Source organism: Lissotriton vulgaris, chromosome 1_1 (assembly GCF_964263255.1).
Source record: "Lissotriton vulgaris chromosome 1_1, aLisVul1.2, whole genome shotgun sequence".
In the NCBI taxonomy this organism is placed as follows: domain Eukaryota; kingdom Metazoa; phylum Chordata; class Amphibia; order Caudata; family Salamandridae; genus Lissotriton; species Lissotriton vulgaris.
Window position 1 is genome coordinate 345,204,421 of NC_141685.1, and position 25,242 is coordinate 345,229,662.

A 25,242-nucleotide genomic window follows, 5' to 3' on the forward strand; every position below is an offset into this window, starting at 1 on the left:
GACAGCCCCTGTGCCATGCTCTAAAGCATATGTTTGCACTATGCACTCCGTAGAGAAGTCAGAATCTTTGAGTTCTGGGTAGTGTACACATGGCCTCCTTGAGGGTAACAAATACTTTCGGGCAGGTGTCTGTTCAGATCACCTCTCTAGGCTTCTTCTTTAAAGTCAGCTCTGTTAAGGGGGCAACAATGGGGTCATATCCCTTAACAAGCATCCCACTTTATGTTGTGATGCACAGGAAGGCCCTCACTTCACTATGGGGCCGATTCACAGAACTAACTTAAGACAAAATCCTAAACTTACTACTTTTGGTATTCACAGAAGTTAGGATTTTGTCTTAAGTTTGTCTTAAGACAAACTTAAGACAGACTTATGACAGATTCCTAACTTAAGTCTGTCTTAAGTCTGTCTTAAGTCTGTCTCAAGACAAAATCCTAACTTCTGTGAATAACAAAAGTAGTAGGTTTAGGGTTTTGTTTTAAGTTAGTTCTGTGAATCGGGCCCTCTGTCTTCTAGGGGTTTGCCAGGCTAGGATAGTTTCAATCAAGTAGTAACAGGGTCAAAGAGTAAATATTTGTAACATTATCAGAATATTGAAACCATCACTTAGTGGTGGTAAATTGCAAAGCCATGCCAATGCACCAACTACGGTATGGTCCATTTTATGCCTTTCATGTTCACCACACAAAGCAATTCACATGGCTATCTATGGATCCAAAACACATAACCCTCACATAAATAAATTGCTGACTTCCTAGGGTCCATCAAATTTATATGCCCATAGGACCATTCCATCAGTTATAAGACCACCTACAAACACACCTGAAGCAAACAAATGCACACATTCCACCCGACATCAGCCATACATATTTCCAGCCAACAGCCACATATTCGGTCATGCTACAACCACACATACCGCCTGCCAAAAGCCAAACATACCACTAACTATTAGTCACATATTCCACCAGTCAACAGTAGTGCAAACCATCAGCCAACAACCACACATTCAGTCAGCCAATGGTGTTGTATTCCACATGCAATGATGTATGTATCTCTTTAAGTAAGTTCTGCCTATTGTTGCTTTACAAACCTTGCACTACAATCTGTTACTATGGGTCAAGGGTTCTAGATTCCAGACTGGATAACTACTGGACCTGTCTTGCTGAGCAGATGCTGTACTGTGTTTCTCTGCTGCAATAAATCTTCTTTCAACAACTATCCTGGAGTGGATTACTACAAAATTGGCGACGACTACATTGGTTTGCTACATTTGGAAACACAGGAGCAACCAAAGGATTTTACCTACGCTGCATTACATTCATCGTTTTTGGATTTGCCTGTTAAGTATACTTTATTTTCTACAAAACGACTTTCATATTAAGTATACTCATTTTTCTACTTACTACGCTAAATTGTTGATATCTACGAATTAATTTCAACAATTTCATTAATTTTGTTCGTTTCTTGGCTGAGAGAAATCTTTTAGAAATTTTTCGCGCACCGTTTAAGTTCTACACGAGTGCCTCGCAAATTTCTATCTCTCAGAAACGATCCCTGTTTTCCGATTGACTTTCCGATCCTTTGAACAACTTTGACATTGCTTTACATGCAAGTTTAAGAGCGCTTACTTTTGAATTACTACCCTGCTACCACAACGGCTTCGCCTCGCGCCTGCACGCCATTGTTGTCCTCACGCGCGACAGTCTATCAAGCTCAACTCACTGGTACTACGTGTGCACTCAACGTCATCACGCACACGCCGACGCCATTTTTATTTACCGGTTGCTTGGCAACGAAGCTCTGCATCGCGTGTAGCGCGTTTCTTTCGCGCAAGGAATAAAACTCTTCGTGTGTTACACAGAAAGATCGTTTCTTTTCCAAGAAAGTCAATTTCTACAGGTTTGACCTTTATTACTGTTATTTATTCGTGATTTTAACAAATATTATTTTACATGGCACATTCAAAATTAATTGAATTTACAAATACTCATTAGCTCAAGCATTTTATCAAACATGCAGTTTGACCCCCCCCCTAAGTTTCTACAAAACAAAGGAGAACCTCCCATTCCTTGGATTCGTTGGAAAGAGGAATTTTTGACATTCTTAAAAGCCATAGATGGGGAGAGATTTTCACAAGAAAGGAAAAAGAACATCTTATTACATTCCTTGGGTTCTGAAGGTCAAGTGGTATTCAGAACACTTCCTTTACATGATGGGGGAGGAGACAGAAATGTGTTTGATGATGCTATGACTCGTCTTGAAGCTAGATTTAAACCTACTTTTAGTGTGGCTTTGAATCGCTATAAGTTTTATACTAGAGCTCAAGAAGAGTCTGAAACTTTTGATGATTTTTTAACAGCTTTACGTTATTTATCCACTAACTGTAATTTTGGTCCTATCTCTGATGAGATGATCAGAGATCAAATCATAGTCCATACCAAAAGCAAGAAAATCCAGGAAAAGTTATGGATTATGGGAGATCCGGATTTAAAAGATGTTATTGTTACAGCTAAAGCTATTGAGCAATCAGACAAATGGATAAAATGTTTGGATAAAAAGGACAAAGACAGTTCCTCCGAAGTATGTGCTGTCAAATCTGACGCCTCTTCTGCGTCATCCGCCTCTTCTGCGTCATCTTCTAACAAAATTCAACGTGCCAGTTATTCCTTTCAACGTCCTTACAAAAAGAATGACAAATTTTTTCATTGTTTCAGATGTGGTAGTCCTAGTCATGGTGCGTCCTTTCCTAAATGTCCTGCTATTGGAAAGGAATGTAACAGATGTGGTAGACAAGGACATTTTAGTAATTTATGCAAGACCACTACAGGAACCACTTCGGGAAATATTAATAAGAATAGAGTTTCTTTTGTTACTGATTCTTTGCAAGAGGTTGATGTTCCTGGGGAAGATAATGAGAATGTTTGTGAAAGAGGAATAGTTGTTTCAATTGTTGATGATAATGAACAAGATTTGATTCATCTTAAACAACCTGAATGTATAGTACATGTTTTAGGTGTAGATCTTAAATTAATGGCTGACTCAGGATCGCCTTGGACAATCATCACCAAGCAGTATTTCACTGAAATGGTTGAGGGCATTGTCAATCTTGAGGATCTTAAAGTTCCTGACATAATTGCCAGAACTTTCCTTGAGTCTGTTATCCCTATGGAAGGATATTTAGGAGCAGACATGCTTTTTAGAGGTCGAATGAGGTTTATTAAGATATACGTTGCTACAAAAGGAGTGAATGTGCTTGGATGGAGAGATCAATGGAGTTTTGGTATTACTCTCAATCCCAGGAAATTAGATCCCATTGTTATGATTGATGATTGTGTAAAAGAAACTCACTCTGTTAAAGCTATAACTGGTACTGAGACATGGATAAATGAGATCATTAAGTTGTTTCCCAAAGTTTTTTCAAAGAAATTGGGAAAGTTACATAACTTTCAACACTTGATCAGACTTAAGAAAGGAACCATTCCTGTTACACAAAAGTTAAGAAATGTTCCCATAAATGTCAGAGATGATCTTAAAATACTTTTGAAAAATTTAATTGATGATGACATTATTGAAGAAGTTGAATCCTCCGAATGGGTTTCGCCCATCGTTTTAGCCCGAAAATCTGATCAAAGTCTCAGGCTATGTGTAGATTTAAGAGCCCTCAACTCAAACATTATAGTGGACTGCCATCCCCTTCCTAACATAAACGAGGTTGTATGTATGTTGGAGGGAGCGAAGGTCTTTTCCACATTTGATTTGCGATCAGCATATCACCAAATTGTGTTAGCAGATGAATCCAAGCAGATGACAGCTTTTCTCACTCCTGAGGGTTTATTTCAGTATAAGAGAATGCCCTTTGGTTTGGCCTCTGCGGCATCAGTTTTCCAACGCACTATGCATCATATTTTTAAAGATCTCTACAAGTTTGTGAGGTGTTTTCAAGACGACATCCTTGTGTTCTCTCCTGATAATGTGTCTCACAAAGATCATGTCATGGAGGTCTGTAAGAGGTTGGGAATGCATGGTCTCACACTAAAGGACAACAAGTGCAAAATGTTTTGTGAGTCTGTAGAATATCTTGGACACACCCTTACGGGCAATGGTGTTGTTCCGAAGAAATGTTTAGTTGAAGCTATTCTTAAAGCACCATGTCCTGACAACAAGGAAAAGTTACTCTCTTTCAATGGCTTGTGTGAATACTATAGCAAGTTCATTAAAGGGTTTGCAACCAAGATGGAACCCTTGAGAGAGTTGACAAGACAGAAAGTAGAGTTTTACTGGGGTGAGAAACAAGAGTCTGCTTTTCAAATCATCAAGCATGATATTGCCAATGCTCCTACATTGAAACCGTTCTGTGTCAATAAAATGTGTGTGGTTACTGTTGATGCTAGTGAGTATGGGTTAGGAGGGGTTTTATCACAAAAGTGTGGGAATGATGAGTGGTGTGTGGCGTTTGCTTCCCGTACTTTGAGTGAAACAGAAAGGAAGTATTCTGTCATTGAGAAAGAGCTTTTAGGATGTGTCTGGGGAGTAGAACATTTTCGGAATTTTCTATGGGGTAGTCGTTTTCTATTGAAAACGGACCATAAACCGCTGGTTTCCATACTTTCCCCTGGTGGTGGTCGGAACGCCACAGCACGGATTGCTAGACTGATGTCTCGCTTACAAGAGTACAATTTTGAGGTAGAGTATTTTCCTGGAAGGAGCAATGTTACGGCCGACTGTCTTTCTAGGCTTCCTTGTGAATCTAATTCTATTGCAGATGACAAAGGACAAGAGGATGTTGAGTTTGTTGCCTCTTTAAGGGATTTTTTAGGAGATGAATTCTCTTCCATTTCAGAATCTGTTTGGGATAATGCTGTCACACGTGACAAGAATTGGGGTACTCTTAAAGAGTATATCTTGAAGGGTTGGCCTAATAGCAACATGGTACCTCCAGAATTGAAGTCTTTTCATCAAGTTCTTAGTGAATTAGAAGTTGACAATGATTTGGTTTTTAAAAGCGGAAAATGTGTACCTCCTGAGGATATGCAAGAGGAAATTATTAGGCTTGCTCATGAGTGCCATTTAGGTATGTCCTCCATGAAGAGATTAGTGAGAACTAGTTTTTGGTGGCCAGGAATGGATAAGATGATTGACAGAGTGGTTCGTGAATGCTCTATATGTGTCAGCAGTGATAAAATGTTGAAGACCTACCCTGCCCCACTCATACCTATTTCCTGGCCAGAGAATCCTTGGAGGAAGCTGGCACTTGATATTTCCGGTCCTTTCAATTGTCTACCTCAAGATGCCCGTTTTGCATTGGTGTTAATAGACTACCATTCCAAATGGCCTGAAGTTAGGTTTGTGTCTTCTGCTTCCTCGCAGGTCATTGTTGAATTCCTCAGAGAAGTTTTTGCAAGAGAAGGTAGCCCTGAGGTTTTGATTACCGATAATGGGGTACAATTGATTTCTACTGAAGTAGAGGATTATCTCAAGTCTTGTGGGATTAAACATATCACTACACCTCTTTACGAACCACAAGGTAATGGACAGGTAGAAAGGTTTAATCGCGTCTTGAAAGATGCTGTTGAATGGGCAAGGAAGACTCCCAATGTGTGGAAAAAAATTATCAGAGAAAGGTTATGGCTGTATAGAATAACTCCTCACTCAGTTACTGAGCTTAGTCCTTTCCGTTTATTGAGAGGAAGGGAACCCGTGTCAAAGTTGTGTCCATGGTGGATGAAAGAGAAGTTTAGCTCTTCTGCTATTTCTTCTCCTGCTGACGTGCGAAGCACTTCTTTGAGAGTCAAACATCATCAGGAGAAGATGAAGGAATATCATGATTCTAAGTACAATGTAAGAGTTCCTGATTTTGTAGTGGGAGATCTTGTCAGGATACGCAAACCTGGGTTTTTGATTAAAGGGGTTTCCAAGTTTGGGCCTATTCGAAAAGTTGTAAAAGTTAACACCCACAGCATTATAACTAATGATGGCAAAGTCTGGAATGTCAGACGAGTGGTTAAGTGTTCTAATCTTCACACTCCTGCTTTTGACAATGTTAAACCTCCTGTTAAAAATGATTCTGTTTCTTCTAGGGTCAAAATTAACAAGAGAAGTGTCAGTGTACCACTTAGGTTTAGGAATTGATTCAGTTCTCTATGTTTTCCACATTTTTATTGTTCTACAAAAATGTTGCTTTTTTTCCTTTTGTAAAAATGTTTGCCCTTTCCATCATACGCCTAAATTCTTCATGCTTCTTCTGTTCTCTTCTTTCCCTTTTATCTTTTTTCCTTCCGCTTCTTTTTCTTTGAACTGTTTTTCTTCTTTTCTTCTTTTCTTTTCTTTTTAGGGATAAGATGTGTTGTATTCCACATGCAATGATGTATGTATCTCTTTAAGTAAGTTCTGCCTATTGTTGCTTTACAAACCTTGCACTACAATCTGTTACTATGGGTCAAGGGTTCTAGATTCCAGACTGGATAACTACTGGACCTGTCTTGCTGAGCAGATGCTGTACTGTGTTTCTCTGCTGCAATAAATCTTCTTTCAACAACTATCCTGGAGTGGATTACTACAAATGGTCAGCAATTGCCGTTATACAAATAACACCAGCGACTGTTGGCTGGTAGTGCTTTTACCAGAGTTCCACTTAGAACATGTCCATCGCCTCATGCCTATAGGAGATCTCTACGAAAACAAGCCTAGGCTAAGTTTTGACTACCTGCTAATACCTGCCTATCAGCTTGAGTCCTAATAATGTTAAGGCATTGGGTGCACCTTTAATAACTCCCCTCATGCCAGCTTGCTTAGGGTCAGTAGGGCTCACCTTTCATCTGCTTTAGTGCACTCACTTCTCTAAATCCAACTCCTTCCAGATTGTGGACCTAAGTTGGGGGTGTCTGAGGATGGAATTGGGACCCATTCCTCTAACAATGTGAGCAAACCTACTATGAGGGCTAAAAAAATGCTGGTCTATAAATGCGGGGGCAGACTCTACTAAGTTCCCTAAAGAGGACTTTTGGAAAGTCTAAGGGCCTGATTAAACTGCGGAGCGTGGTATTTACTAAGTATGGAAGACAGTGTAAAGATGTCCATCTTTCTAACTGAGTACCTGTAATATTTATTCAGAGTCCATTGGACATACTGACAACTCTAGTCATTGACAGAAACCGCAATCACAGGAATTCCTGTCAATGAGTTAAAAGTATGGTGCACAGCTCTGTCAAACATGATGACCCCTGTCAAACTTCTATCATGTTTTTGTTTCTTCAAAGCAAAATCCAAAAGCAGGATTTTGTTTTTGAAAACCCCAAAACAAATGACTCCCACACCATGGAAGTTAACTTCCATAGTGTGGGCTTATTTAAACTTTTTTTACTGTCCCTTACCACCAGGTTTTTCATGGCAGTAAGGGATTTTGGAAACACGGCTAATCAACCACCCTCTCTAAATCGGGTCAGCAGTTGAATGGGCACACCTCCAACAGCCATACTCCATCAGGCCATCAGTACAGTGTGTCACCAACAGAGCTGAAACAGTATCTGCCACTGACATACATAATGTCCTACCAAATGTAAATCAGGCAGGTTGACCTTCAGTATAGCAGAGAGGGTGCTTTCAGATACTAATGATTACGCTACCACCAGGTGGTTAAGCAGTTGCGTGAGCCAATGGGAACATGACGGGGCTAATATATTCTGGGACACGTGGGAGGCAACAATGGGCGTATACCAGGCTGTTGATTCACGCAGACCAAAATGGGAAACTTTACGTTTTAGAAATGCAGGTATGAAAAGAGGGACTTTGCTTCTTAAGAGTTTGGAATGGTTTAATAACGGGATATAGTACGGAGATCAGGATGCTAGTAGTAACTAACAGAGCAGACGGGAGCTGGTAATAGTGAAATGTATGTGGCCAGGAAAAGCCGGTCAAGCGAGTAAAAAGTTTAACAGCATTACGAGAGATGTGATTAGAATGGAGGGAGGATTCAGAGAAATGTAGGGAGGGAAGATACGAAAGAAAGCATTTGATGGAACGGGGTCATACCTTAAGACTATGGAGGGCTGCACAACAAAACGGGGTGGAACGAGTTTATGTAAGCCCTTAAAAAAACTGTTTATAATATACAACCAGCTTAACTCGGGGGTAATGTTTGATGAAGTAACAAGCAGATACAATGTTTTGTACACTGTATAAGAGCTATCGATTACTGAATGTTTGACGTGTATTTATTACGGCATGAAACTATGTTAATACAAGGGATAGTGATTGTTTCATTGTTTATTTTTTAGCGATCCCCTGACGAAGGGCGCGAGTCGCCCGAAATGCATTGGGCCTTTTAATTCAATAAACGCTGCTTCATACGATGTTTGCTTCAATCGTGTTCTTTGAGAAGGTCCGGATGGACACTGAATGAGCATCAGAAACTTGAAAATATGGCAATTCTCTTTCCGCGTGTGGACAGATAACACTGTTGATTAAAACTGAGTGATAAAGAGGAGAAAATATGGATTAAGTTTGAGTACTAAGGTTTAAATAGTTGACATAAAATATAAGCCAAGGAAGGCTTTATACAATGCTGTGCAATTGTCTGGGGGTGAGAACTCGCCCCCTATTCTGGAATCACGTTTTCGTTTTTAAAGCTGCCATTTAATTGAAAGTCACATTGAATTTGACTTGTGCATCACGTTGGCTTTAATACAATGATTCTTTAGATACCTTGAAGTATCACTTTAGTAGTACCATTCAAAAGTTAGCACAGCTGAGTGGTCAGTGTGTTACCTGTACTTGCCAATAGTGCGTCTGACTTTTCTACAGTAAAAACAACAGTTTGGGGGTTCTAGTATTAGAACTTGTATGATCATATCATCTACTCAATAGGCCTGACTTAGTGGTGACATACATCTATATTTAAAAGAAAGGCCTTGACTTTGTCATTCTTGTAATTGGCAAAGTTGAGCTAGCAGTTCAAAAAATGCTTTGCCAGTTAGCAATAGGAGTCAAGCATTGCTTTGTCACAAATTGTGGTGGCACAATAAATGCTGCACTCCACAAGGGGCACTTTTCAGGGCCTAGTTTCCCCTAGTACCATCAACTAGGGACGTATAAGTAAGTTAACTTATGACAATTGTGGGTCAACCAATCAGACATACATATTTATGGGTCGGAGGATGAGCACTGAGGCCTGTTTAGCAGGACTCCTGGTCCCTTCAGATTAAAAGAAACAAACAACATCAGTCCAGAATTTTGTGGGTGATCATGCAAAAAGAAGCATTACTTTACAGTGAGTACACTTCAGTTATTGATCAATTATTGTTCCCAGCGTGGCATACATCATGGGAACACACTCCAGCCACAGATCAGTTATTCAGCCATTTATTTTTCTTCGGTACACCACATGGCATTACATCAGCCCACTTCTGACACTGATCATTTATTGTGCCATTCACATTTTACTTCTACCCACCACAACATAAATCTTGGAGGCAATGGCTCCACAATCCTTTTTCCCCTCTCTTTTCCAATGATGCATGTTTAAACATTTTCCTGCCTGGGGGCACCATAAAGGCCCCAGCTGGCACAAAGACAAAAAAACAAAATGGCTGTCAAACTTTCCATTCCCATGGGGAAGTCAATACCCCCTCCACTCGGCGAATTGGCCACCCCAGGGAAGGGAAAAATAATCATTTCAGGAACTTGGGGAGTAAACCTTTGAGGGCGAGCGATCCCGTCACCCAAAGAATCCCCTATTTCCAGTGATGCTTCCCCCTATCCATCGTGTGGCGGCTTGCAGTTGAATTTCCTCTGGACACACTGGAAGCTTTCCTCACTTTCCTCACTTGCTTTTGCTGGTGCACTGGCAATGTGGCATTGATGTCACTGACCAATGGTAGGAGGTGTGGAGACTGATGAAGAAGGGACTCCAGATCAGCCCTCACAAGTGCTCACATGAGGGAAAGCCCCTGGTGGAACCACCAAAGTTTGCCCCGAGGACCCTTATGAGCATGATGTGTTGAAGCCCTCTCCACTGCAGAGATAGCACCGAGGACATCATTGAGCCTTCATCCAAATGCTGGTAGTCAAATCTTGCCTACCTGGCAGAATGAGTTAATTGAAATTCCAGCCTGTTTGGGAGAAGGGAGAACAAACCTTAATCCTTGATTTGTAACATTTTGCCAACATTCATAATACCTCTATATCTCTGAAATCTTTACAAGTTACTATGTTCCTAGGTTGTGTGTTTATACCAACAGTCCTTAGATGTACAAACTGCAGTGGGAGGCAGGTTGCCTAGACATTGTGACAAACTGACAAGCAATTTTTGAAGCACGATTCACTAAAAGATGGGGAAGTAACCAGAGGGCTGATGGGGACCGACTAAGTCAAAAAACAACTGATGTATAGCTTTGAGCAAGCCAATTGTGAACTATAGTGAAAAGAGAAGAGTCAGAACAAACGCTGCGGCCAGTCGAGGCTAAAATACTTGGGGGCATATTAACAAGGCCAGGCAATAATTATCGCTAAGTGCACTTAGCGCTAGGATAATTGTCACCGGCCATCTCTGAATTTTATCGCGGAGATAGCATGCTATCAGCAATGCTTATCTCCAAAGCGATAAAATGAAGAGCGCAAGCTGCCAATTGTGAGATTATCGCTGGAAATACAGCGATAATCCCTCAAGGTTAGGCGAAAGCTTGCTGATAGGGATAGACATACTTAGCCATGATATCCACCTTACATAGGATATCATGGCTAAGTCTGGAAATTCCGTGAGTAACTAGGCTGATTCACCGCTACTATCTAGGTAAGCAGCAGAATCTTTCTCCCTACAGGCTCGGCTCTAACCAATGCCTTTTACAATGCCTAGGGTCTTCTCCCCCTGCCAGGTGACCCAGGAAGCTTTAACAGCAAACAGCAAGTGTGAGGAAAATGTATAATACTTACCTGTATCTCACCCTATGCTCACCTCGCTGTTTAGCCCACCACCCCCCACCCCGTTTTAAACGCTATATAGCCACACTTGCCATGTAACTCACATGGCCACGTTCTACCTGCCAGTTTAGGTCGTTCACACACCTTAGAAGCCGGCATCATGTTGTGTTAAAAGAATACCATTCTTATTGACTCTACCTTGTATGTCTGTTTGTGTCTTTATCTTATGTGTACAGTAAAGCAGAGGGAATCCCCCTCTATACACGTATAGCACCTTAGCGAGTGCGACACTTTTATAACAACACCTATCACTTAATATAGTTTATTTTTTACCCACATATACTCATTGGTCCTGAGGAAAGCCAGATGTAAATAAAAGGCCTGGCTGAAACATGTAGACCACATAGGACGTGGGAGCCCATAACTCACTCCACTGCGTCCGTTTGCCTTTTTATCTGCTAGCAGGGGCCCAGACATTAAAGTTATCCATATACCCTCGGGAACTGGGACCCACTGCATAGCTTTTAAATCACTTTTACACCCACAACACAGCACACTCAGCAAGTATACCAGCTCCTCAGTAATCTGGAGTCAAAGCACATCCGGGACACATTCGGTGTCACTGTGGTGGGCCCGATGATGAAGCATGCCACCAACTAGGTTGGTGGGTGAGGGCTTCACAATCAAACAAATTCGTTTGCCGACATACGTATCCACTGAGTCTCCCAAAACACAACTAAGCTAGTCCTTTTTTGATACTACATAAGTCAGAAAAATACCAGACGTAAAAAAGCAACGTTAACCGCGGTTAGCGCTGTTTTTTTATCGCTAACAGGGTTAGCGATATCTTTGATAATAGGTGAAATGTCGCTTAGCGACATTTCTCCTAATATTTTACTCTGGAAGCCCTCTTTGCATCTCATTAGAGGTGCAAGGGGAAGCGTAGAGTAAAAGGGTGCTAACATGCACATTTGAGCGGCCATGTGTATTTATAATGATGGAGTCTAGAGATGTGGGTGAGTATATTGATGTAATCTATCAGTATGCATGTGTAAGAGGGTGCCTTGCTACAGAGCGAAGGACACTGGTCAAGCCTATTTCAAGTTACAGTTATCTTTTTCTGCATTTTGTACACTTTAGCAATTGTTCAACATGTATACTCTGATTCCAATTTCTATATTGATAAGTTAACATTTTATTCTGCTTTTGAATGAAATGCACATAATCAGATCCAATGATTCAATGCATTTAGACCTGCATTGGTGTTTAGTGAATAAATAGTGCATTTCTGTTGTAGGACGTTAGGGAGTAGCCATTTTTAATATCTAGCTATGATATGGGAACAGTATATAAATTAGATGAGTTATCAAAACACAGCAAAGTGTATTTCTTAACCATAATGCTGCAAGCGTATTTCTTACCCCATATTGCTGAATGATTTGAATGTCAATCAGGACTACCGGTTTGACAGGTGTGAGTGTTTTGTTGATGTGCTAGTGCAGTCAGGGTTTAAGTTTAAAATGCGAATCCAGACCATAGTGATTTGATGATGGAGTGACTTCCACTTCTGGATTCTCCTCAGGCTTTAGCATTTGTTCCAAGCACTGAAGGATTTTCTATTGGTTTATCAGGTCTACTATTATTACAAGACTGTGAAAGGCAAGATTGGTCCATAAGTCCAGTGAACTTTGTTCGCCTTTGTAAGGATCTAGGCAGATTCAGACAACCTCATTCAAATTCTCTTGAAAATATGTAATGAATAGTATATGTTTTTGTCTTTCAGTCTTCTATACGTGCAAGTCGAGGAACTGTGGGAGGATACTTCCTTGCTGGCCGATCAATGACGTGGTTCCCTGTAAGTTTTTAAACTATTTTGAAACTGAATATTGAATAAGCACATTCAAGCACATTCTGACCTTCAAGCTACGTTTTATTTTTCGTTTTTCAATGCTCTTTTGAATTTTAGCTTTGGAGCAAAAGTGCTTTGAAAATTTGTCACAGTGGATTCCTACACAAATTATTCAGAAAAAGATTGTCAGAAGATTGCACATTCTACACTTTCAACAGTCACCCCTTTAGGATGCAAATGAAGAATTATATTGTATTAGAAACCTGTTAGATTGTGAGGATTTTTGCGCACATCTTTGCCAGAATTTGTTTCATTTATTATTTTTATGGCACTGCCGAAACATGCACGAACATTTAGCAGTCAATTTTTCTATAGCCCGATGGGTTTGTGTATTCATTGTGAGGGGTTGATATACACAAAATTTTTTGTGACTATCTGAAATGTAGTATCTAGCTCATTGTAGGTGTATGTTAGATGTGCAATCAAGTTGTGAATGACTACGCGGTTGCACTTACCACTTAGGTGTAATAAATAGAACGTTTTGATAGGGTCAGAACTGTTACTCTTGATGGGATAAGGTCTCATGGGAGTTCTAGCACTCATCAGCCAATGCCTTATTAGGCTCCCTTTAGATTTAGAAGTACAATCCAACCTATGTCTACAACTAGTGTCTACCAGAATATTGGTAAATGTCCTTCCATCAATGAAACTTCATGCCATCAAGGGTCGGATCACAGCACAGCGAAACACCGCCATAGACCATGTAGGACCAGGCCAACAGAGGCTGGATGACCGGGAGGACGTGGGGGATGCGGTGACAGACATTGACCCCTAGTGAGGCCTACTGCGCTGCTAGACTGCTTTGCTGATAGAGCACTGTGACAGCGGGGGGACCACTGAGGGAGCATACCTGCTCTAGAGAAGGTACCTATCCCAAAGAGACACCTGAGACCCAGTGGCTTGTAGCACTTATAATACCGGTGCTGAAACCGGGGAAGCCCGCACATGACCACACAGCCTATAGGCCGCTGTCAATGCTGAACATTGACTATAAAATAATGAGTACGATCCTAGCAGCCAGACTCCTGCAACACATGCCAAAATTGGTCCATCCTGACCAGGGTGGGTTCATTTCAAGGCGAGACGCAGCCACTAACATCAGGTGACTCCTGACCATCTTGGGCAAGGATGACTAAGACAGAGCTGCAGCGGCTGTATTCACAGAAGACATAGAGAAGGTTTTCCATTGCATGGAATGGCACGCCCCCTATGATGTGCTAGGCAGGATGGGACTGGGGGTGGTTTTTTAGGGTGAGAGAAAATATTGCATGCAAACCCGAGGGCCAGGGTGCGTACGGGGAAGGCTATCTCTGGGTCAGAACGTAGAGCGGGGCATGTGAAAGAGATGCTCCTTGTTCGCTCTGCTATTCGCACTGGCCATGGAGCCTTTGGCACGCTAATCAAGACAAGATAACCGCAGACTGAAGGTAAGGGATTCACAACATCATATCTCCGTGAATGAAGATGACCTCGTGATATTTTTCTGGGACACAGAGAGGACTTGAGAGGGGTGCAGACCATGCTCGAATGCTTTGGTCTGTTTTCGGGTCTGAGCGTAAACCGGCAGAAATCCCAACTCTTCCCCATGACACCCAATAGCCCCCCTCAAATGAGCTGGGCTGACTCCAATCTGGATCCAGTTGCCTGGCATACCTAGGGGTAAAAATATATAATGGAACCACTAACCTCATGAAGGGCAATGTCAGTACAGCGATATGCTCTATCCAGTCCTCCATGGAGTTTTGGATGTCCCTACCATTATCAGTGGCAGGCAGAGTGGCTCTCCTGAAGATGGTGGCATTGCCGCAGGTATTGTATTTCTTTGGTACCCTCCCAGTGTGGATACTCCAGACGATGTTCCTGGATCTAGACTTATATATCGTATAATTAATTTCGAGTTCTGGCCACAGACTAGTGGCCCTGACCATGATGCAGTGCTCCACAGTGACTGGAGGGCTGGCGGTTCCAGACTCTGAAGCGTACTACATCGCGGCATAGCTCAACTGGCTAATCCAATGGAGAGTGACCAGGAGGACCCTGGAGAGAGCCCTGAACCCGTTCATGCCAATGCCGTTGGTGCTCGCGAAAATTCTGCTACAAATTCAGCAGTGACCCACTGTGGACACTGAAGAGACCAGAGTAGTAACCCGGTGCTGGTTCAGATATGTGCAGCGTACCCACTGCAGAATCCCTTACCTACCCTTCGCCCTGCTTTAACTCTTGCAGCACGATGGGTACTGTGCGGGCCTAGATGCCTGGATGGAAGCGGTGGTGAAGGTGGTGGGGGACTTTTTTGAGATTCCGAATGACTCCCCTTTGATGACTTTGCCACAGAATTCGACCTACACCTAGGCCACTTTCTCCTACACAGGGCCCTCACCTCAGCAATTAGGAAGCACTTGGATACAGGGTTCACGAAACCACAAGCACAGGACTGCTGCCGCTACGTGGCTCTGTCAGCAGGTAGGAGCAAAACCGTTTCATGCCTTTACAGGGCGATACATCACGATATCTAGCAGCCCATAGAGTGGCTGCGACGGCAGTAGAAGGGGGATTAGGAACCCGGATCCCTGAGGCAGATTGGGAGACCCTAGTAGATAGGACCCCGAAAGTCTCACGTAATGTCCGGTTCAAATTAATCAACTACAATATCCTACATAGGGCATATCTTACCCCGGTGTGAATTAAAAGATATTTCCAAGCGGGGACAGTGGCTTGCCCCAGATGTGGGGAAAGAGAAGTGCATATAGTACATATGTTCTGGGGCTGCCCCACACTGAGTGTTTTCTGGTAAGGGGTGCTACACACAATGGGGGCAAGAGTCGAGCATGGAGAAGAGAACTAGAAAAACGAGCGAGCTCTAAAGGGAGGTGTGAAAGCAGCCAGTGATACACCAGACGCTTAGTTGAATTGAGCTTACGATATTTATTTATGTTCGTGGTAACCTTGCGACCTCAGCCACAGCCGCCTAGCAGTCAGCTCGCTCTCGCTCCTCCCGGCGCTCGCCTTGGAACGCTGGTCGCGGTGACATTCTAAGTGATGTCACCGCGAGCAGCTCCATTACACGCGAAGACGCCGGGGGGAAATGTAGGTGGGGGATACAACACATCCCCCTCCCCTGCGGAATGAACACATGAGAAATAACAACACAACAAATACAGCAAAACACTACATCATGACATATTGATCGAAATGTCTGGGGGGTCTGGTCACTCTCCTGCCAGGCCTGACACTTGGGTGGGGGAATGGCAACAGTGTCTTAGAGTTAGAACTTTTGCTCCTCCCCGCATCACTCTCCCCCCCTCCCTCACTATTGGAGTCATACCCGGGTGGGTGAAACCTCACTACTCTCCCCAGATTCCAGATCTTCCCCTCTTGAGTCTTCACGGCATTCTTGAACAATTTGGTGATCTTGGTTGGACTACTGTATCCTGACCAGCTTGCTCTGCCAGTTGGGGTTCTGATCTTGATGCTGTCCCCTACTTTGAATCCGGCCTCACTTGTAGATTTCAGCTAGTAATATCTTTCCTTCTTTTTCGCCATGGCTCCCTCTTGTTTCTCTAGGCTTTTCGCTTCTTTTGAGTGGTCTGACCATCCCTTGTGCCACCCCATCCACCCAGGGGATAGTTTGGTATTGGGTATCCTTGCACGGAGCAACTCGAATGGGATGACTCCCGTCGTTTGGTGTGGTGTGAACCTGTACTGAGGTAATATGAATTTTTATGGTCAATTGTGTCCCCTAACGTAGACCCCAACGGCTCCATGTACGTGCTTCAAGTACATGTATGTTCCCTCCACAACCCGCTATGAAGACGCAAATACATTTGCGTCCAACGTTAACATGTCCTCTTTCAGATCCACCACGAATGGGTCGAATATTCAGTTCCTAAGTATGCCGTGCCACCGTCTTTACATGGTGCACTTTTACGTTTTCTTGGTTCTGGTGAGCTAGGCCCTGATTTCTGCCATTGAGCCCTTTCTGTCTTCTGCCTCAGAATGCTGCAGCCTGGATCTGCATCCATGACCCTTGCCTTACTCCCTGTGCGGCGAGCGGTGCCCGGCTCGGCCTGCTTGCCTGCCAAGACAATTCAGCCTTCAAGTTATCTGCTCCGCTCCTCGAAAATACATTCCTGTCTAGTGATTTAGGAAAACATCTCCCCAGCTGCAGAGCAAAGGGCCCGGCCTTCCTGTCTCCGTGCAAGTAATTCATTGCTCCCGTTACCATGGTAGGCCCATGGCCCCTCGCATCTCACGTAGACACGTAGACACATATGCACGCACTAGCAGTCAGTATAGAATAGCCTCTGCCCGTGAGACCTTTCCTTCTAGATAATATAGTTCCTCAAACACAAGATATCAGATATGATTTGGGTTTAGGTTGTTCTGACACGCCAGACTTCTGTCTCCCTGTATAGTGCTAAATGTCAAGTCCCCTTCACCCTCCAGTCCTACGTCAATCACACGTCATGCTGCTGCGCGCGCATCTCTGCCATATATTTCTGCTGACACTGCAGGATTCCTCTATGGATCCACCTACCTGTGACACTTTCATGTGACGTTTCTAGCACGCACCTCCGTGTACGCCCTCGTGCACGCCTTCTGTTACGTACATGTGTTCTTATCTCTTTTCTCTCAGCTGTTACGCCTTCTGTATCCATCACCATTATATGTATTTACTATATATATTGTACTCTGTTAATAAAGCATTGTCTATCCCTTCCTGAACCTTCGTGGTGATGGAACATGATACCTGGTTCGAACCAATTCCATTTTATGGAATAAAACCCTTATAACCTCAGATGCCACGGACTCTGCCTCTCATTTTTGATTGAGTTATTCTTATTGAACTTTACCGCATAGAAATTCCGCATAGGTAAATTTTATTTACCACATAATTTGGCGCCCGAATAGGGACCCCTCCCCCACCTTACGCGCCGGCGGTGCGTTGCAGGCTTAGCCCCCTGCCACAGCCGTGAAGGACAACTACGCGTACCCGCAGGATTTCCTGTACCTCCCTCAGGCCAACGGAGGTGACTGAGGCTGCGATCGACACCCAGACGAGGAGGTGAGGAGTGCGGAGGATCCCGACCAGAGCCCAGCCGAGAGAGCAAGGTCCGAGGTGTTCAGAGGCCCACCAGTCCCGAAGTTCCGAAGTACCTACGTCACGAGTCGAGTCCAGTCCAGTCTGGTCCAGTCCAGTGTCGAGTTTCTGAGGCCTTCCGTTTCGTGCTTCCCGGTGAGTACCGTTGCTGGGGAAGCATCTAGATGGGTGCATTAATTTGTGTCCGGTCAAGACGGGTTTGGGTACACAGACCCGGTCTGCACTGTTTTAGCAGTGTATCTGTACTGTTTAGCAGTATATCAAGTATCAAGTTATCAAGTCATTGTTCGTTTCGAAATGTTTTAATGTGTTTTAATGTCGTGGTATGAGTGATTGTTTGATCTTCATTACTGTGTTAGTTGTGTTCACGTCCGAGTAAGTATCAAGTGTCAAGTATCAAGGTTCAGAATGCCACTGTTTTCTAAACTGAGACAGATAGGAACTAGAAAAGGGATACTCGAGGAAGCTGTTCCCATCCCACCCAGGGACACTCCAGGATATTTTATGTACCACAAGCACGGCTTAGATGCCGTATTATATCTCGACTTGTGGGTGGATTACACTAAGGATTTAGCAGAGAATCAGAGATGGCCCGCTACAGGGACATGGGATGCCGAGTGCATCATGAGAGTAGAAGAAGCGTTATGGAAAAAGAAAGCCAGACAGTCACAGAAAGATGCCATTGAACTATGGCGTAAAGAATCACACAGACGGACAGAGAAAGCACTCAGAAAAGCAGAGAAAAGTAGAGAGGATTCTGAAAAAGCCAAAGAAAAAGAACTACTAGAAGAGGGGGAACGAGTTAGAATGGAACAACACGATAGACGGAGTAATGCCATTTGACAGGATTGTATCCAGTCCTGGCCGAGAGCCTGCCTAAGGCGACCCCGGAAATACCGAAAGATCTGCCCCCTCCATTGGTTCCGACTAAATTACGTCACAAGACCGCAGCAGACATTTTTATTTCATCCTACTTGGATGATGTAGCTCCCGCATATGCTAGTATGCCAGTCCGTGTGCCACCTGCTGACGGCAACCCGCCCCCTGATCATCAGCCCCCAGGTCCGCAACAGCTTACCCCTCCCGGTCTGCTTCCTCCACCCTTACCTGCACCCCCTATTAATCCACTTAATCCTTTTGGGCCTGACACGGCCCTACCGACAAGTGATGCTCAGGCCTCCGCTTCAGGAGGTGCATCAGGAGGTTACCATACCCCGCCACCAGTACAGCGATTAACTATTAGAGAACTAGCGATGCAACGTACCCCGAGAGCAGTCCCAATTGAAAAGCTTAAAGAGTATCTTACAGACTGTAGATATGATCCAGTACCAGGCAAAGACGATTGCATGATATTAGCCTCAATACGTATAAGACGTGCTGCAAATTTTTTAGTTCTATTTACGGGAATGAAAAATTATCTAGACAGGATAGTTTATTTTGTTCAGACTGGGGAGGGTCAGGAATGTATTCACGAGGCCATGGCACATCAGAAAGTAGACATTCAAAGTATGATTTTAAGATTCCTCATAAACTGTTTCATAAGAGAACGAGACCGGCCTGGTGTAAATAAAGAAGAGATGGAGGTATTAACTACATGGGGTCAGAATATTGCAGACGGAAAACATGATAGACAGAAAAGTATAGAGGCCATGTACAGAAAAATACGTAAAGAAATAACAGTATTTCATGAAAGACAGAAAGCTGAAAATGAAGCAGATAATGATAAGAATGAATCCTCAGAGGAGGAGGGGCCAGAACATACAGACACGGTAGCATATGTAGGAAAGGGTAAACCCTTTAATAAAACGCTACGCCCGGAAAGCAAGAGACTTTTTCATTCTGCTATGTCAAATCCGAAGACTCCTGAACATCTATTTCAGGCTACCGATAGAATACTTCAAGAGCGAATGGGGTACCATGTACTCGATTCCATGGATGAACAAGAATTAGCCAGGTCAGCAGTACAATGGGCTGACAATTCCGATAAATATAATGATGACGCATTAGCGCAAACATTTTTGAATCTTTCCCCAGACGAACAGCGACTAGCTGGTATGTACATGATACAGCACCTCCTTACGTTGTATAAGAGCCAACCTTCTGATCCAGGTCCCCTACCTGATGTATTAATAGAGTTACTCATGAATAAATGGAGAGGCCTGGGTACCGATTTAATTAAAGTAACTCTAGAACATCGACACAGATATAGTGCCTTCCTGAATCCACAGTTTGTTTCAGCTCCACCTCCAGAAAGAAAAATGTTTTACATAGACAGACAGAATCCCTTGCGAGAAGTACATCCAGTCAAGAATGCTGATGATACCCTTACACGTGTGTATGTATACACGCCTATAACTAAAATGGAATTGTTAGAAATGAAGAAAATAGTGCCCAGTCATGATAAAGACCCTGCAGGTTTTCACCGTGAAATAAAAGACATGCTACTCATGGGAGATTATACCTATCCCGATATTATGAAGATATTGAAAGTATTATTGCCTGCCGGTATTTACGAGAAACTCAAAGAAAAAGAGTGGGAGGTGGGAGATAAAAAGATTGATTGGGCTGCATTAGAAACAGAACAAAATGGCCGAACCCCAGGATTGGATCTTGGGGACAAAACTAAAGCATTACCAGGATTGTTAGTACAAGTATTACCAAGGTTATTAGCAACTAAAAAGGAGGACTGGGATGCAATCTCAGCCTGCAAACAGAAACCCGATGAAGACACTAGTGATTTTTATTCCCGATTTGAGAAATGTTTTATTATTAATAGTGGCCTGAAAGCAAGTAGTGAGTCATACCCACACCTTTTTGTATCTAAATTAGTCGAGAATTCCCTGCCCCAAGTTAAGAATTCTGTATTGAAAGTCGAGAGCACATGGCAAGCAAACACGCCTTCCCAAATGTTACAGATGTTACAGTACCACCAGAACAGAATAAGGGAAGAACATGATCACGAACAAAGACGTATGAAAGACACGAAAATGAAAATGCTCGTCGCTCAGTCAGTTCCAGCTGATGGTCAGAAAAAGGGCATGACACAGTCCAATAATTCGGCAGCTCCTGTTAAAGGGACATGCAACTATTGTAAACAGCCTGGTCACTATGTAAACGATTGTGCAGTTTTGAAACATAATATATCTACAGGTAAAACTAAAGAGAGACCACGTCCTCCCAGACAGGACCAGGCCCAACAACACGTTCCACAGAATGTACAGCCTATGCATGCTCCACAACAGACAGTACAGACCGTAGCGGTACCACAGCCACAACCGATTGCCGCGACACAACATACAACACAGCAGATGTACCAGTATGCACAAACTGATTATCCCGATTACCAGTGATACACATGAAACAGCCTAGAGAGGGAGGTTGGCTTGCCTCTTATTGAGGTTCCTGTAGATCAAGAGGGTCCTTATGTACATAGTCAGGTATTAGGAAAGGATAGAAAGTTTTTGATTGACACAGGGGCAAGCAGGACAACAATCAGTCACGACGAGGTCCCAGGGGCACCCCTCTCAGGCTCACAGAATGTTTCCCTTGGATTTTCAGGAAAGCCTATTGTAAATGAAGTATCGAAACCAGTTCCTCTTTCAGTTGGTCCATTATCCCGCACTACAGACTTATTGCTCACGAAATCATGTCCAGAAAACTTATTAGGTATCAAGACACTGAAAGCTCTAGGAGCTGTAATTTGTTGTTCTCCGGAAGGAGTAAGATTGTTTTTGCGTGACTTTAAGGGTCACTATGTGTTGAGAGATATTGATTCCCGATTACAGAATGTTCCTGCACATTTATGGGCACAAGGCCCCACTGATGTAGGTTGTATGCACATTACACCATACCGAGTTACACTGAAACAAGGTGTTGTTTTGCCACGAATCCGACAATACAAATTACCACCAGATGCTGTAGTGGCTTTACTGAAAATCATTGACAAGCTCATTGCACAAGGAGTGGTTGTAGAATCCGACTCGAATCTATGTAATTCCCCTATCATTCCGATTCTTAAACGCACTGATCCAAATGCACCTCCAGTTTATCGATTAGTGATCGATTTACGAGAATTGAATAAATGCATTGTACCGCAGTACCCTGTGGTTCCAGACATCTCTTCATTATTGACAGCTATTAATTCATAGGCAACGTTCTTTACTGTAATTGATCTGAAGAACGCCTTCTTTAGTGTACCTATTGATCCGGAAAGCCAATATCTTTTCGGATTCTGTTTAAATGGCTGAAGTTTCAAATTTGCACGCGCACCTCAAGGATTCACAGAAAGCCCCAGCATCTATAGCCAAGCATTAAAAAGACAACTTGACAGTATTCACATGCCTGACAACACTGCCCTACTTCAGTATGTCGATGATCTACTGATCACCGCCCGTAGTGAACCAGAATGTGAACAAGCATCACTGACAGTCTTGTATTTCCTGGCTGACAAGGGACACAAGGTGTCTCCTTCGAAGCTGCAATTCTGTGTTCAGCAAGTGGTATACCTTGGGCACTTGCTGTCCAAAGGGGGGAGACAGCTAATACCTGACCGTATCCAGTTAATTGTAAACATGTCACAGCCCAAGACACAAAAGGAGGTACGGGCCTTTATAGGCCTCACTTCTTACTGTAGACAATGGATTCCCCAGTATGCATTTCTAGCAAAGCCACTCATACAGTTGACAACCCAGGAGGCAGCAACATCGACTGTCCTCCCTTGGACTCAGGAACATACACATGCTTTTGACGATCTGAAGAAAGCCCTATGTCAAGCACCTGTTTTAGCGACACCATGTTACAGTAAACCTTTTACACTTTTTGTCACAGAACGCGAAGGTACTGCATTGTCAGTACTCACCCAGGATCAAGCAGGTTCACACAAACCGTGTGCTTATTTTTCTAGTACATTAGATCCAGTAGCCCAGGCTCTGCCTGCGTGCTTGAAATCTGTAGCAGCAACAGCTCTAGCAATCAGACAAAGTGATTCCATAGTGTTAGGACACCAATTGACAGTACAAGTTCCACATTCCGTGGAAGTTCTCTTAAACCGTACCCAGACTCAACACTTGACTATAGCACGACTGACAGGTTATGAATTGACATTGTTTCAGCCACATATAGAAATCAAACGTTGCAATACATTGAACCCTGCTACACTTTTGCCACTAAGTGAGACAGACCCTTTGGCACATGATTGTGTTGAAGTCATTACCATTACGACGAAACTCAGACAAGACTTGACAGACATTGCATTACCAGATCCAGATCTAACACTTTATGTGGATGGTTCATGTATGAGAACAAGTACAGGAGAGTTAGTGGCTGCATATGCAGTCACGCCAGAAACTGAAGTCATAGAAACGAACCGCATTGACACCCTGTCAGCCCAAGCAACAGAGCTCATTGCTCTGACTCAAGCCTGTATACAAGCAAAGAACAAGAGAGTTAACATATACACAGATTCACGTTATGCATTCGGAGTCGTACACGACTTCGGTGTACTCTGGCGAGAGAGAGGTTTCTTGACTTCTCACGGAGCCAAGATCCAGCACGGTCCCCTCATTCAAGCTCTGTTAGACGCAATACATCTGCCTACAGCGATATCCATCATGAAGTGCAAAGCACATACGAAAGTTACAGATACCATTTCCCAGGGTAACGACCTGGCAGATCGAACAGCCAAGCATACAGCTCAGACTCAGACTCACGCAACTGACCCGACAAAGACAATAGTTCCGACACCGACACATTGCATGACAGTTAGGGATCCTGCCCTAGATGTAATTGACATACAGACACATGCTACACCAGATGAAATAAAGAAATGGATTGAACTAGGAGGGATCCAGACAGAACAGGGATGGATGACGAAGGGGAAAGCCACATGGTTTCTCCCCGACTCAATGGTTCAAGTTATCATTAATACAGTACATAGTCCTGCACATTTAGGAGAAAAAGCCATGTTAGACAGTATTCAAAACCTTTGGTTCAATAAGCATTTACGAGCAGCAGCAAAACAGAAAGTGCGTACTTGCATGATCTGTTGTCAGTTCAATCCAGGTAAAGGCATTCCCGTAGAGCAAGGTGGATTTCATCCTCCCGATCACCCTTTTGAAGTCCTCCAGATGGATTATATCCAGATGGAACGTTGTCGAGGATTCAAATATGTCCTCGTAGTTGTATGTGCACTTTCCCGTTGGACAGAAGCATATCCAGTCCCAGATTACACTGCTCCGACCACTGCCAAGCAGCTGGTACGTGAATTTTTCCCCAGGTATGGTTGCCCCGTATCGTGTATTCAGATAATGGTCAGCCATTCTCGTCCGGGCTTATGAAGCAGGTATCGCTCCTGCTAGGTTATCAGTGGAAGTTCCACTGTGTCCGACATCCCGAGGCAGGAGGTCTCGTCGAGCGACATAATCAGACCCTGAAAATACGTCTCGCCAAGATTTGTAGAGAGAAAGGCGTAGACTGGATAGTAGCTTTACCGGTTGCACTCTTTTACATGAGAATGATTGCACATTCAAGAACAGGGCTATCCCCGTATGAGGTGGTCTTTGGTAGGCCACCGAATATGTGGGGGACGCCTCTGCCTCGTAAAATAACAGATGTTGACTGTAATATGCTGACAGATTACCTTGCTTCCTTGATGTCTGCACTACAATCATGTCGTTCACAGGTAGCTGCAGCCTTTCCCGACAACACCGAGGTGAAGCCACACGACATCGTCCCTGGAGAATACGTTTTTATCCGGAATTTCGACAGGAGGAGTCCGCTGGAGCCCCGTTGGCAGGAGCCGAAGCTTGTGTTATTAACAACAAGGACAGCAATAAAGGTGGAGGGCCGCAAGGGCTGGCTCCACTCGAGTCATGTGAAGAGACACTATGGACTACCGCCAAAACTAGACTCCCAACCCTGCCCCCTTCCAGAGACTGATACTAAACTCCCTTTGGTAGAGAAAATTCCTTCCCAAGAATTTCGCATGAAGTTGAGGTCTAGCAAGTCAGACAGTTTAATTGTTTAAGTCCTCCCCTAGGTGAATCGGTTAGACAAGTTCCTGACATGTACCCGCTAGACCCCAATAGAGAGAGAGATAGACAGACACAGATCAAGAAACATGAATATTGTAAATCTCTCCGCAGTCACTGCATTGTGACATTATTGATTATGTTTTTTCTGAGTCTTATGATTATTGCTGCAAGCATATTGCTACACATGTATTTTCCTATTTTCACACGTGCACATTCTTCTTCAAATGACACTGTCGAGCATACTTTCAGTGAATTGCCCCCGCACGAGTTATCTTACCGACTTGCGC

General features: G+C 43.4%; 1 protein-coding gene across 1 annotated transcript in view; it reads left to right on the top strand.

The window, feature by feature from the left end:
• The window catches only part of LOC147747155 (sodium/glucose cotransporter 4-like), a 447,273-nt gene that overhangs the window by 39,258 nt on the left and 382,773 nt on the right, over positions 1-25,242 (top strand). Inside the window, exon 2 of the mRNA XM_086952401.1 lies at positions 12,698-12,769. Coding sequence (XP_086808527.1) covers positions 12,698-12,769 — 72 coding nt within the window. The remainder of the gene's footprint in view (positions 1-12,697; positions 12,770-25,242) is intronic.